At 36.7% G+C, this 14,716-nt stretch overlaps 1 protein-coding gene across 1 annotated transcript; it reads left to right on the top strand.

Annotated features, from left to right (window-relative positions):
* Positions 1–9,450: 9,450 nt before the first annotated feature.
* LOC115451946 lies at positions 9,451–11,237 on the top strand. The gene is made up of 2 exons (XM_030180369.2): positions 9,451–9,769; positions 9,865–11,237. The coding sequence occupies exon 2, from the start codon at positions 9,894–9,896 to the stop codon at positions 11,235–11,237; it is 1,344 nt and encodes a 447-aa protein (XP_030036229.1). The 5' UTR covers positions 9,451–9,769; positions 9,865–9,893.
* Positions 11,238–14,716: the final 3,479 nt, after the last annotated feature.

Here is a 14,716-nt window from a genome sequence, read left to right as displayed (position 1 = left end):
TAATACATATAAGGTACGTTAGGGTTAAATCGGACGCTTTTTCAACGTGTTAAACAGTGTTCTCGAATTATTTTTTTACAAGAATTTTATAAAAGTTATCATAATGAATTATTAACTTAGCTATATGTTATTGAATATACTAAATGGTATATATTTTTTCAATTTCTTAAATATAACACTTCATGTTATATAAAGCTTTAAAAAAGTACCATACTTTTAGAAATGGGTGAGAAAGATAGGACCTTCACAGGTATAGTTCGGACTACTCTCTAAAACCGTCTATGTTAAAGGGATTCTAAAATCCATAAAAAGAGTATATTCTGATCTAGATAGTCATTTATAAACATTCAAAAAAAATTATAAATTTCGTAAGATATTTTTAGTAGCGAACTTTGTTTTTTTAATAGTTCTAGGCGTACAATCTTACCCCACATGAGTGACACTGTAGATATTTTTAAAAATATTCGAAGAAATATATAATACACGTGTACATAAGTAACAAATAAACAAAATCGATCATTCACCTGAGCTAAAAAAAATTACATAATTACTGAGTTCAGACGTTTTCGTGTATAAATTTTGACACAAACTTTCAATATTTTACAAGTGCTAGGTCGAGCGATTTTTATCCGTTCTTTAACGACAAATAATTGTATGCGTAAAGATCGGATCTCAGGGAATATAGGTGTTTCGACAAATTTGAATAAACAAGTCACAAGATTTATTTCCTTTATGATACTATATAACTAAAAAGTTAATTGAAAACAGTAGATACTCAATTAAAATTAGGCAAATTCTTGCATGGGGTTAATCCGGTTCTGCCAGGGAACGACGAAATACCGATATTCTGTTTCTTAGCACCGTAAACATTATTTATTTGTCGGAATCAATCATGTGAACTAGTGGAACGTAGAGAACAAGATGGGGTCGCAGGTAGTGTTGTCCAAAAATAAAAATTATAACACAATTGCGAATTATTTGATTTATACGATGTTACACCTCCTACGATCTTACCCCAACGCGCCTTACAGACACAGATCTAGAGTTCACTTAGAGAGGTGGACGAGGGAGCGCCGCTTTTATTAGATAAAATAGGTTTTCGTAATCACTTCTTTTTTGCCACCAGTGCGGCGCGGCGCTATATAGTAATATTGTGGGTAAATTCATAGTGCACGATTTTTTTTTTCTATTTCTACTTTTATAGTGTATGAAAAGGTTTTTCAGAGTAGTGCCCCGCTGCGTACTTTTCCGGATGTTAATTCAAAATATATTTTATCTGTGTGCATAATTCCATCAGAATCCGTTCAGTGATTTCCGCATTATTTTTACATTATTAATGAAGAGACAGACTGACAGACGTTAGTCCCACCATCCTACTTCCACAAACATGTTGTGAGCTTAAAATTACTTGCCTTCATTGACTATTGTAAAATTTTGTAAAACTAAATCTCATGACGCGCTTTCACAAACAAGAGTATCCTGAACTACACTCGCGAGCAACTGAATCGACTCACTCTCTAAGTTCGCGATTACAGTAGTTTTTTTAAAGTACGAGTCATTACTCGTACTTTTTCGCCGCATTCGGTGTATGTAAATCATGTATTTTTAAATCCTCATCTTTTAGCACTAAAAACGTTAACATGAAAATCGGTCCAGTACTTTTTTGAAAAATATGATAATTTATCAAAATGAAATATTGAAAAAACTTAAACTTAAACAAAAACGAAAATTAAATCAATGCAAAAAAACAATATTAATATTTCGTATTACCCCCGGCTTTAACAACCGCTTGCATACGGTTTCTCATAGATCTGATATTTTTTTTAAATTAAGTTCTTAGGAATCCCTTTCCACTCCTCTACTAAAGCAATTCTGAGCTCCTCGATGTTCGAAGGTGCTGGATTTCTGGCTCTAATGCTTCTTTTAAGGTTGTCCCATAAATGCTCTATGGGATTTATGTCCCGACTGAGCGCGGGCCAGTCCATAGACTGAATATCAACTTCTTCAAAAAATTGACGAGTGGTACGCGCGGTGTGACACCGAGCGTTATCGTGCGTGCGCGGCGCCCATGTGTACTTATTTTTGTGTAGTAGGTACTTAGATACTTTCTGTTGAATTTCTATGAACTAATAAAAACGAAACATGACGTCAGGTGACTAAAAATTGCCCATAATAAATTATCGATATCGTTAGAAATGTCAATAGCAAACCTATACCATCTACCGTGTAAAAGAAAAACCTTTTTCTAATTTATTTCACATATTGTAAGTGTTTTGCTTTTTCAAGATAAAAAGTAACTATCGCATGTGCGCAAAATTTTCCTTTTGACAATCTTTCCAATGCCGCTCTATATAATATTAGAACTCTACATAATTTCTACTCTATTCAGAAAATATGAGTTAAAACTACGATAAATATATTTCATAATTTGGCAGCATGTTCTTTATTCTTAGCCAGTACCTTTTGAAATGGTTAAAAAAAAATCACAAATTACAATTTAATTGTCAGTGTCATTCTGGTGTCACTAAATAGTAGGAAATAAAAAAATACTTGTAAGCGAAAATATATAATTTAATTACATGTTTATGTGCAAAAAAATATTGTTTATTTATTGTGACTAGGATACAAAATATCACTATTGCAGACTTATATCATTCCATTTCTAGACATTAGTCTTACCACGGGAGCGCCACACACGGTACAAATATTATATATAGCAGATATACTTAATAAAATCACAATATTAAACAAATTACAAGGTGAAATATTATGTCGTTCTGCAAATCCGGTCGAGATGTGGCGCAAGATAATTCTCAGTTCATACAAGATTATCCCAGGAAAGGATATAACAAAATTGATCCTCTGGAGAAACTTCAAATCATTAATGCTTTAGACAACGGCCAATGCAAAGCAGATGTTGCAAAAAAATTTGGTGTCCACATTCAAACCATTTCATACATTTATAAACAAAAAGAGTCAATTTTAAGGAAATATACGCAAAAATATAACATATTAGAAAAACATGCTCGCTGTGCCAACCTTGATCATGTACTTGTGGAATGGTTAAGACAAGAAACAAGAAACGGAAATGTTATAACTGAAGACCAACTACGTGATAAAGCACATGAATGTTTGAAAACTACAAGAGATGAGTGTCCGTCTATCAATACTGATGAGTGGTTGCTAGACTTTAGAATACGACATAATATAGCAAAATATGCTTCAGATATTGAGTGCAATTCACAGGATAAGGGTGAATGGTTACTGTTTTTACAGGATTTAGATGTTAAAGATTTATATTTTGGAATGACATGTGCTTTACACTATAATTTTGATTTTAAAAAATATGTTAATGATTTAAATGCCAACAATTATATTTCTGTTTTAATGGTCACCAATGGTGTAGGAACAGACAAACGCGAATTGGCTGTAGTTGGAAAAGATTTGTTGACAGATATGCATTTGGGCAGCTTGCCTGTCAATTATTACTACAGTGATTGTCCAAAAATAAACCATGCATTAATGTTTAATTACTTAAAAAAATGGGATATTGAATTGAAAATAAAAAATTCTACTGTCTCTTTATTATTAGATCTACCTGAAAAAAATTTAGAACAATTTGAACTTGAGAATATAAAGCTAATTAATGCATCAAAATTAAATTATGCTTTAAAAATTATTGACAAAATAGTTCAATCTTTTAAGTACCATTATAGAAAACTACAAATCATTAGAACGGTAATGCATAACAAAGATGCTGAGCAATCTGTGTTATTAGATTACATCTACATGATGAACTCGGCATGGTACAATGTTTCAAGCAGATACATCAAGCACCTTACTCTACCACTCAGTGAAGGCTGTCTATACTTTAAAACCAATGATGGCATTGATTATGACCATACTTTGTCTAAATGGTGCAAAGTGCATAATATAAAATTGAATCCAGGGGTAAGTCCACAAACATTGGATACATTTTTATCTTGTGATAATAAAGTGCAGAGCACCAGTTTAGTACAGTCACAAGATACACAATTACACACTAGAGAATTATCATTTGAGAGAAACTTGCAACCTACGTCAGGTGTAGATGCTTATCAAGCTATAAAACGGCTTGTATCTTATTTACAAGGTGAAGGAGCAGATAAATCAGTCATGCAACATGCAAGATTATTGGAAGATCATCTTGAATATGGAGCTCTTGTGGAAATCCACCAAATTATCAATAGTACAAATGATTAAATATAACATTTTAATAAGAAATTTATTTTTATTTAACATGAGAATCAACCTGTGACTGTATAAAAAACTATTACATCTCATAATATTATTTTTCTTTTAGCTAAGTATGCCTATACAGGTAATTTTATGGAGTGATTGGCTTATAATTTATTATTTTATTATCTGTAATCACAAAATTGTGTAGATTTGGGTCTATGGTGGCGTAACATGGATTAGCAGCCGGGGCGCTTTTCTATTAAGCACTCTCCAATATTAAACGAAATATGATAATAAATGCGGAATTGAACATTGTAATTGTATTATACAATTATATTCTGTTTTCACATCAATATTTTATTTATTTATTAACATCCAAAGCGACTATAATGACGGGCCGCGAACATTTGGAAGGCAATGTCATGAATGAATGTTTGCGTAGTTTTTTACACACATGTGAAACAAAAATGCCTGTTGGTTAAAATGAAAAACAATTATGTAAGTACGGTAGATTTTTTGCTCCCTTAACTATTCGTCGCACGGAACTTTCAGAGTTTACCTCTCCAATTTATTGCTTATATTTCACCCTTTGACCAAGGACGTCCTAAGCTACCATAAGAATAGACGGTGTAGTGCACCGCGACCGTCGAGCTGACCTACCAGTTAAACTTGAATTAACTGAACTCTTCCCTTTATTGAGTCATTCTGGTGGCAACCTTTCCGGTTGGCTCTAAGAGTGGCACGGGTTTGCCGAACCCGGCCCCTCGGCTGCCACTGCCGCCTTCCCTGATCTTCCGCGGCTCTGCTGTCATTCTTCTTCACCTGCTTTCCTATCATTGGTGGTAGTGTCTGACATCAAGTGGAACATAATTCACCTTTTTTTTGGGAACTGCAGCGGTTATCACCGGGGGTACCATGCTAACGAAGTACAAGCGATCCCCCGGCTTAGCAACCACGGCAGTCTGAATGAAGATTTGGTGGGCCCTACCGCTATCACTGAGGATGCCAGCGGACGGTACACTGGCAACCCGCAGCTATTCGGTCACGAGGCCCGGAACGAAGAAGGGAGGGGATAAAGGGAAGGAAGAGGAGTTTTATTAGGATGGTTGGAAGGGAGAGGGAGGGGAGATGTACGCGAACCCTTATAGGCCTCAATGTGTATTTGGCAACCAAGAGGTATAAACATTACAGTTTACACTATGTGTCTAGAGTCGCGGCATAATGTTCCCCATTGCATGCACGCCGCATTCGGTGTGAAGACCGAGCGCACTAGAATTTCCTCGGGGGGAAACATAATTCACTTAATGTTGTACTCGAACGGTTTGATACCACTACTTAGCGTATTTCTGCCGCCTAGCTGCAATGCGTTCCGGTGGAAGGGCTGAGCAGCCGTTCCTATATCCATTATGCTCTCTTAAAGCTTGATTGTCCATACGATACCCGGAACATGTGGAGCCACAGTCCGGGCCGTGGTGCCGAGCTAGGGTTGTTGGGGCGACCCGCGAGGTACAGGGAGACCTGATGTTAACGGTTTCCGTCGGCCACCTGCCGGTAATCAGGGGCATGTGTAATACGGGCATGTGCATAAGTTCTGCACCATTAAAACACCAACTTGTGCCGTTTGTGCCGAGGCACATGAAACCAAGGCTTGTCCACATAGGGACAATCGTGATTTTAAGCCCGTATGCGCAACTTGCAAACGTTTTAAGAAACCCCACGACCATCGCTGTGGGTCTCAGGAATGTCCGTCATACAAACATAAATTAGAAACCCTCATTTTATCAACTAATTATTAAATAAATTTAATATGGATAACTTTATTATCGGACAATTAAATCTCCACAACGATAGGGTGGCGACGTCGGAATTAGATACGTTAGTTCGGGATTATAAACTCGACGTTGTTCTTGTACAGGAACAATATCAACACGCTCGATTGCGTAGCAGAGTCGTACAGCTTCATAGCAGCTCATGAGCTGTAGCGAATTCTAATTTCACTGTAACTTCAGAGCGTAATCTCAATCTCATGACGTCACACTGTGCTGTCGCGGAGGTTTCAAATCCGAGCTGTAAGGTTTTCATAGTGAGCTGTTACTTTCAATATTCTGACCCGGTAGGACCACATATACACCAATATACACCATCTCCGCCAGGTTTTACGGTCACTTGCAGGTCGTAAAGTAATTATAGGCGCTGACGTTAATGCGTCATCTACTCTTTGGTGTGGCAAATATCGATCCACCGATACCGATCGGCGTTGCGCCGTGGAAGATTTCATCGCAGATATGAATCTTGGTATTCACAATACTCCCGATGTACCACCAACTTACTGTAGCCCTACGGGCGAGTCTTCTATTGACGTCACACTTTCTAGTGGAGACGTTCGACTTGATAGATAGGCGTGTCCTGCCGGATGTGTTGTGTAGTGACCATCGCCTGATTGTCTACGAATTTTTGCCTAGATTGACACAAGGTTTTATTCATAACAACTATGATTTTAGACATAAAACTAAAGGGGCAAACTGGGACTTTTTTAGCTCTTTATTTGCTAGACATGCCAGAGATTGTACTCGCAATGATCTCTCACCTGAAACATGTGCTGAACTCATGTCGGCCACGTTCACATACTGTGCAGATGTTGCTGTCGGTCGAGGTTCAGTTACAAATACTCGTAGATATGATTGGTGGAACGAATATCTAGTCCACCTACGCCGAATTTTTCGTAGGGCGCGCAGGAGGTTTAATAGGCTTAAAAAGCGTGTCACAGGTGACACTTTTACATCTGCTTTTAATGAACTTAAAATTGCCAGGTCGCATTATAGAGCAGCAGTACAAAAATCGAAAGGTAATTTATTGCGTAAAATCGCCGCGCGGTTAGATAAGGAGGGCCCGTGCTCTCCTTTATACCAAGAGTTTAAAGCAAATAGACCAATTCGTTTATCTTACATCGATAATATTAAATTTAATAATAGCTATACGACTAGTATTGAAGAGACTACGGAAGCACTGTTGCATTCACTTATACCCGATGATATTATTAATGACAACAATTATCACAACCAAATTAGAATGTGGGCCGCGGAATTGCCAAACTCTGCAGTCTCAAACCTTGCGACATTAGATGAATTTATTACCATTGTTGCATCTCTGCGGTTAAACAAAGCCTCCGGCGAGGATAAAGTGTCTAACAAGATGATTAAAGAAGCGTGTAAATCAGCCGCAGATTCGTTACTATCTGTCTTTAACCGATGTATTGCTGAAGGTATATTTCCGCGAATATGGCGCTCCGGTTTCATTCGAATAATACCTAAAAGTGGCGACAAGGCGCCCAATGATCCCAAGTCATAGACGTATTACGTTGTTACCATCTTTAGGTAAACTTCTAGAACGCCTCATTGTCCCTCGTCTGCTACCGGGCGGACCAGTATTTCACAAAAATCAATTCGGATTTACCATAGCTAGGTCGATTACAGACGCGGCAATATCGGTTAGAAGAACAGTAAGTATATCGGAACATAAATATGTACTCTGTATCTTCCTAGACATCTCCGGTGCCTGCGACAATGCTTGGTGGCCTATGATACTTCTTAAGTTAAAAATACGAGGCTGCTATAGGAATATATATTCCCTAATTTACTCATACTTCTCGTACGGAACATCCAAACTGAAACTCGGCCACCATGCCGTGTCGAAGTCGCTGACTATGGGATGTCCACAAGGCTCAGTTGTAGGTCCTTATTTATGGAATTTGAGCTTCGATGATTTTATTTCAATTCCCTTACTTGTAGGATGCACTTTAACCGGATATGCAGATGACGGCCTCTTACTAATAGAATCTAATAGTAGATCGGGGCTTGAAAGTTTGGCGGATACGTGTTTACAATTAATATCTGAATGGGGTGAAAGAAATCGCCTTACATACGCACCTCACAAAACGTTCCAACTGCTTTTAAAAGGTAGGTATATTAAAATCACCGCCGCGAATAAAATTTAATAAAATTGTTGTAAAAAGGAAAGAATCGGTTTGTTATTTAGGTTTGATTTTAGAACGAAATTCTTTATTTCTGGAGCATATAAAAAACGTCGGGGAAAAATCAAAACGTAACTTTTACGCCTTGACAAGGATATCGACCTCTACGTGGGGACTGTCTTTCACTACCCTCAAAATCATTTATGGAGCGACTTAGCTTGCATTACATACGGATCACCTGTATTGGCCGATAGGACAACTATCGGTGCTGTGCGTAGGAAACTGCTCCAGACTCAACGATTGGCGTTGATATTCTTGTGCAAGGCGTATAGAACTGTTAGTACAGAAGCTTTGCCTGTCCTCGCGGGTGTACTCCGTGTGTGTGATTTGGAGGTACAGCGTCGCGCCGCTATGTATTACTCAACCAGAGAGGATATGGATAAAAAGTTTCTTACGTCTCGCGAGCTCTTAAGAATCGATAGACTATTTAAACCGCACACTGATGTACACAATGAGTTATTAAATGAATGGCAATGTAGGTGGGACTCGTCTTCGAAAGGGCGTCATTTATATAAATACTTTCCGTACGTTCGCGATGCCCTAATTAAAACTTGGCTAGAAATAGATTACTGTGTATCGCAATTCCTTACCGGGAATTTTAAGGGTAAACTGTTCTCATTTAGGCTGGTTGATTCTCCTGCGTGCCCATGCTCTACACCTGATAACGAAGTTGAACAATCTGCTCATCACGTACTTTGGGAGTGTGGTCTCTGGCATGAAGAGCGCAACATCATGTTAAACAGTATGCAAATAACATCTGGGGTTGTATACTACATGGACCTTGTTGAGACTAGACGGAATTTCCGTGCTTTCCGGCGTTTTTGCCATGCCATTTGTAATCAAATCTAACATCTCATGTGATAGGACCCTTTCATTTAATTTTATCCGTGGTGCTTTATAACTAGCTTATCTAGTTGTAAACGTCCCTATCCTTGAGGTTAAATCGCCTCCTTACATCATGATTTTGTCACCCGCATTGCTCTGGAGGGAAGTGGACAATTAATATTTCGAACTCCTCCCTATCTTTCTATTTGATTAATTTCGTTGCGGGATAATGACATATTAGTTTTCCGTGAGACTCGCCGAGCTTCACTGCTCGGTGTCATAAAATGCGTGCCACTGCTGATCCTGGCTTACAGGAGTTGTAGTGGTGGGTGTGTTGCAGCCATAATATGAATAAAAACTTTAAATCGAAACTGACGTACTGGCTGCTTGTCATCGATCTACGATATATATTATTTTATAAAAATGGAATATAAAAAAATGATTGTCATTCTTCTCTAATAAAATCGATGTCATGATTGTGTATCTTCTAAAATTATTTATTATTTTACACATAAAACTATCAGATTAAACCGAAGCTTAAACATGGCCCTTCGAGCCGGATAAATAAGGAATCGGAATAATATAATATTGGACGGTGGAGTAACGCTATTTTATTAATTATTTTTACCCAGCACTCTCGATTAATATGTACTGAGGTAATGGTAAGCTGACCTATTATTGTTAACATTGTAAAAGGTTAGTGTTATTTCAAGCGTTGTTACTTACCACCATAATATTGTAATTACTAACTATAGTTTTATGTGTTTTAATTATAATTTACTTATGTAAAGTTGCAGGACTGCAGCACTCGTCTCCTAAAATGACCGACATCAAAGTTCTTCGGCGGAAACGAGGCAGCTGTAAAGCTCGATTAACAATTTTTGCGACCTACTTATCCCATTTGACGGATTCGGAACTGAACCCCGACCAGGTATTGGAGTTACAATTGCGCGTCGATAGGTTTGGAGAATTGTTTGACCAATTTAATGATATTCAAACTCAGCTTGAATGTTTATCTGATAACTTAGATGAAGAAATAATTGAAAGATCTGCTTTTGGATCGGAATACTATGCACTATTTGCCCAGGCAAAGAATAGGCTAATTGTTACGAAAGCGGATGAAGATGATTTCAAAACAACAAACAGCAGTTCAAAGCGTAAGGTCGCCCAATTGCCCACTATCAATTTACCAACATTTTCAGGTTCATATGACAATTGGCTCGCATTTCGTGATACTTTCATTAGTTTAATCCACAAAGATGACGACATCGACGAAATTAATAAATTTCATTATTTAAAGACATCATTGGAGGGGTCAGCTGCTGATGTTATCCAATCAGTGGATTTTAGTGCTGAAAATTACTCGCTGGCGTGGGATCTTTTATGTGGTAGGTTTGACAACAAACGTTTGTTGCTTCAAAACCATGTTTCGGCTATTTTTGACCTCAATCCACTAATAAAAGAGTCATCAAACAATTTGAAATCTATGATAGACCAAATTAATAAACATATTCGAGCTTGTGAGAAATTAGGCGAACCTGTTAATGGCTGGGACACATTGTTAATTCATTTATTTAGTCACAAATTAGATGCAAGGACATTTCGTGAGTGGGAAGTGTATAAAAAGCGACTTGACAAATCTAAGTCCATTCTTTTTAAGCAGTTTATGGAGTTTATGCAAGAACGCGCTCAGCTTTCTAAAACTAAAAAATCACCTGACATTCCGACAAAGCATAATGCGAAACTTAAGTCTATGGTGTTTTTGAGCGATAATATTAACTCATTTTCTTATAGTTTTCTTTGTCCGGAATGTAATGGAGATCATTACCTTAATACTTGTCCACAATTTCTAGCATTAAGTATTGACGAGAGAATGTCGGTTTTGCCTAAATATAAAGTTTGTTATAACTGTTTCCATCGCGGGCACTATCCTAAAAATTGTAAACGATCAGGGTGTAAAGTTTGCAATTATAAACATCATAACATATTAACAATAAATCGACGCATCGCTCGATTGATAGTGGACGGTCCGAAGTGTCCCCATCCGCGGGTGCCGACGACTGCGCGGTTACCTCTAACGCTCACTCGGTTGCACTGTCAGCAAATCTTACTGCACATTCGCATACAAGCAACTCGCCCGACATTCTTCTGTCGACTGCTTTAGTCAGATGTTACGATGTTAATAACAAAGAACACATTGCACGTGCTCTTCTTGACTAAGGCAGTTCGTCGTGTATAATGTCAGAAAAACTGTTTAAGCAATTAAATATACCACCTAAATATACTAATCAATCTATACAAGGCATTAATAATTTACTGTCACGAGTAGAGAAAATATGTCGTGTTCGAATTAAGTCGCTATGCGAATCTTATTGTGATAACACAAGTCGACAATTTTTTTTTTTTTTTTGTGTTTCTGTTTTAATGCTTGAATTCTGATTCCAAACATCGAAAAACACTCGGATATGCATTTTTAACTCGTAAAGTTTGCTTTTGTCTGATTTATGTTGATAAGTACGTTTTGGAGACTTTAATTGATTCTTATGAGCAATAGGCGGTAGCATTTTGATCATTTTAATTGCAAATTGGGAAATTATGTCTGAACGGCAGTAGTGAGTGTTTACTAGTCTATTACTATTTAAAAAAAAAAAGTATATTTGAGTTGTAACAACCGACTTTTATGTCGTACTTGGTTAGAAAATGGCACCAAGAAAGTGTAAACAGGATGTTGATTAATTTTGTTTTATTGGCGGGGAATTTATTAAAGTAAGAAGCAAAAAATTTGCTTTGGCAACGATTTTGAAGCATTGCGAAGCCTATGACGCTTATTATAACCTCAAAATACGGAATCAAGATAAGAAGAAAAGGGTGCCTCACGGTGCTTGTGTTAATTTCAAATTGGAAAATATAATGTAAAAGTGAAACCAATAGTAGAGCCTAAATATATATTGATGCTACCGTTACATATAAAGTTAGGGCTAATGAAGCAATTTGTGTAAGCTCTAGATCATAATTCTGAAGCTATTGAATATTTAAAGAGATTTTTTCCCAAATTATCTGAAGCTAAAGTTAAAACTGGTATTTTCGTTGGACCACAAATAAAACAAATAATGAGCAGCGATGATTTCACAAAATTCCTTATTGCTCATGAAAAATAATCCTGGAAGCGTCTGAAAGCAATAGTCAATTGTTTTTTTGGAAATCACAAAGTCGACAATTATGAAGAGTTAGTTCATTGAAACTATGCTTGAAAGTTTTAAATTGATGGGCTGCAGAATGTCCCATAAACTCCATATCGTCGGCTAAGAGTGCTGAGCTGCTAACTCCATAATAGACAATTAGTAACAGGATAAAAAAAACTGAATTATTATTTTATTTCTTACAACATCTAAAGAATGAAGATCCCGTTGGTAGATATTTCTTTAAGTTTTATATATTTGCACAAAACAACTATTAACTATCAAATGATTTAGAATTATTACAGAAAAATGGAGTTAGCCATTTTTCGTTTTAGAAAATTAGATTTATATTGCTATTAAATTGGAGTTAGCATTTTATAACATTAAATAAATAATGTTAAATTTTAAGTAGAATGCGTTTATAAAAAAAATATATTCAACACATGCATATTACTATTAGTACCTATTCAATAATTATGATTAGCAGTGAAATAAAACTTTTATAAAAGTCAAAAATTTGTTGGTAACGTCTGCTTTATCACCTGCAAGTCGTTATAAGTATTCGACGATAAATATTGCACATCGACATTTGGATACACAAAACACTAAGAATCCCGTGTTTATTACGTGCTGTTAAAATATTTAGGTGTTGTTTTTTGATTAGGGAAAATAAAAAAAAAGAAAATATTTTTAACACGATTACATAATTTGGTAAGTAACTCGTCATGTAGCGTACATATTAAACAGTAATCATTATACATATAATTGTTAAAATAACATTTAAATGAAAACTTTTAATTTAAATTCCCAAAATTCTCATCATCATCAGCCTATATCTTTGTCCACTGATATACATAGGCCTCCCCAAATATGCGCCATTTTACCCTGTCTTCGGGCTGTCGCATCCAGTTCTTTCCAGCGACCTTTTGTAGATCGTCACTCCACCTTGCTTGAAGGCGTCCTACAAATACGTTTGCTGAGTCGTGGTCTCCACTCAAGAACACGTTTACCCTATCAGTTATCGGTTCTTCGACAGATATGCCCTGCCCACTGCTACTTTAGTTTGTTAATCCTGTCTGCTATGTCGGTGACATTGGTTCTCTGACGGATGACTTCTTTATGAAGTTTATCCTTCAGAGAAACTCCAAGCATAGCACGTTCCATAGCTCGCTGAGCGACCCTGGACTGGTGGATCAGCCACTTTGAGCATTCACGTTTCGGCACCGTAGGTTATGACAGGTAGGACGCATTGGGTGAAAACCTTAATTTTCAGACATTGCGGTAGAAACCACGAGAAAACCCGACGTAGTTTACCAAATGCGGCCCAGCCCAGCTGGAATCTCCTTTTAACCTCCTTCTCAAAACTGTTTGTTCCTAATTGCAGAATCTGCCCATGGTAAAATTATTCGGAAACAACTTTGAGAAGGTGGCTATTGACAACGATAAAACGGTCCTTGATCATAACTTTTGTCTTATCAAGATTCATTGTTAGACTTATTCGCTGTGAGGCTGATGCTAGGCTGAACACAGCATCTGTTGCAGCTCTTCCAGTGTTTCTGCCATTATCACTATGTCGTCTGCGAATTGCAAGTGCGAGATGTAATCACCATTTATGTTAATGGCCATACCTGTTCAGTTCAGAGTTATGAACAAATCCTACAGTACGCTTTTGAACAGTTTTGGAGATATGCCATCCCCTTGTCTCACGAATTAAATATCTTTGCTCTCAAAGAGTTCAATATCACTGTCACTATCGGCCATATTATTTACTAGTTTATCAGTGTAATCGCCTACGTCGTGTTAAATTCTTAGATATTTATTCTCGTATTTGATTGCATGATCGCAAACCTATTTCCATTCTTCAGCTCCGGTAATATTTACTTTTCAATGAATATTGTTTTACTGTAATCTAATTCATATCCTCATTTCTAGCGACTACATAGCCTTTCAGTCGAGACCACATATTTTAATTTGGATTAAAATTCGGTTGATAAGGTGGCAGTCACAACATAGTGTGCCCGTGTTCAGCAAGTAACTTGTCCACTGAAAATTCTGTTAACCTCTGTACCGAATTCATTTAATATATTTTTCAAAGTTCTCAGTAAATTTCCAGTGGCATTTGCCACTCGTTCTTGTTGCTTTTTACGATAATTATTTACATTTTAATCCTTATTTTTTTTAATTTTAAAGGCTTAGGTTACAAAATATGTATAAACATTATAGAAAATTTCGAGTGACTGACTTCGTAAAGGATTCCCTCGTTTATTATGGATGCCATCGTACTTTTGAAAGTTGGGGTCTTTTATTTTGATTAAAATAAACAAAACTATCACAGGCTACAGAAATACTTTCCCAAAGATTTCACCAACAATCAATTAATGTGCAATGTTTATCGCTGGATATAGCGATATAAAATACCCAAAATTTGCTGATTTATTTGTAAATTTAATATTTATATATTTAC

This window comes from Manduca sexta, chromosome 24 (assembly GCF_014839805.1).
Source record: "Manduca sexta isolate Smith_Timp_Sample1 chromosome 24, JHU_Msex_v1.0, whole genome shotgun sequence".
NCBI classification, from domain to species: domain Eukaryota; kingdom Metazoa; phylum Arthropoda; class Insecta; order Lepidoptera; family Sphingidae; genus Manduca; species Manduca sexta.
This window is presented reverse-complemented; position numbering and strand designations above follow the sequence as displayed.

Coding starts and splice junctions, on each gene's coding strand:
- LOC115451946 (XM_030180369.2), top strand. CDS start 9,894: ATGACCGACATCAAAGTTCTTCGGCGGAAACGAGGCAGCTGTAAAGCT.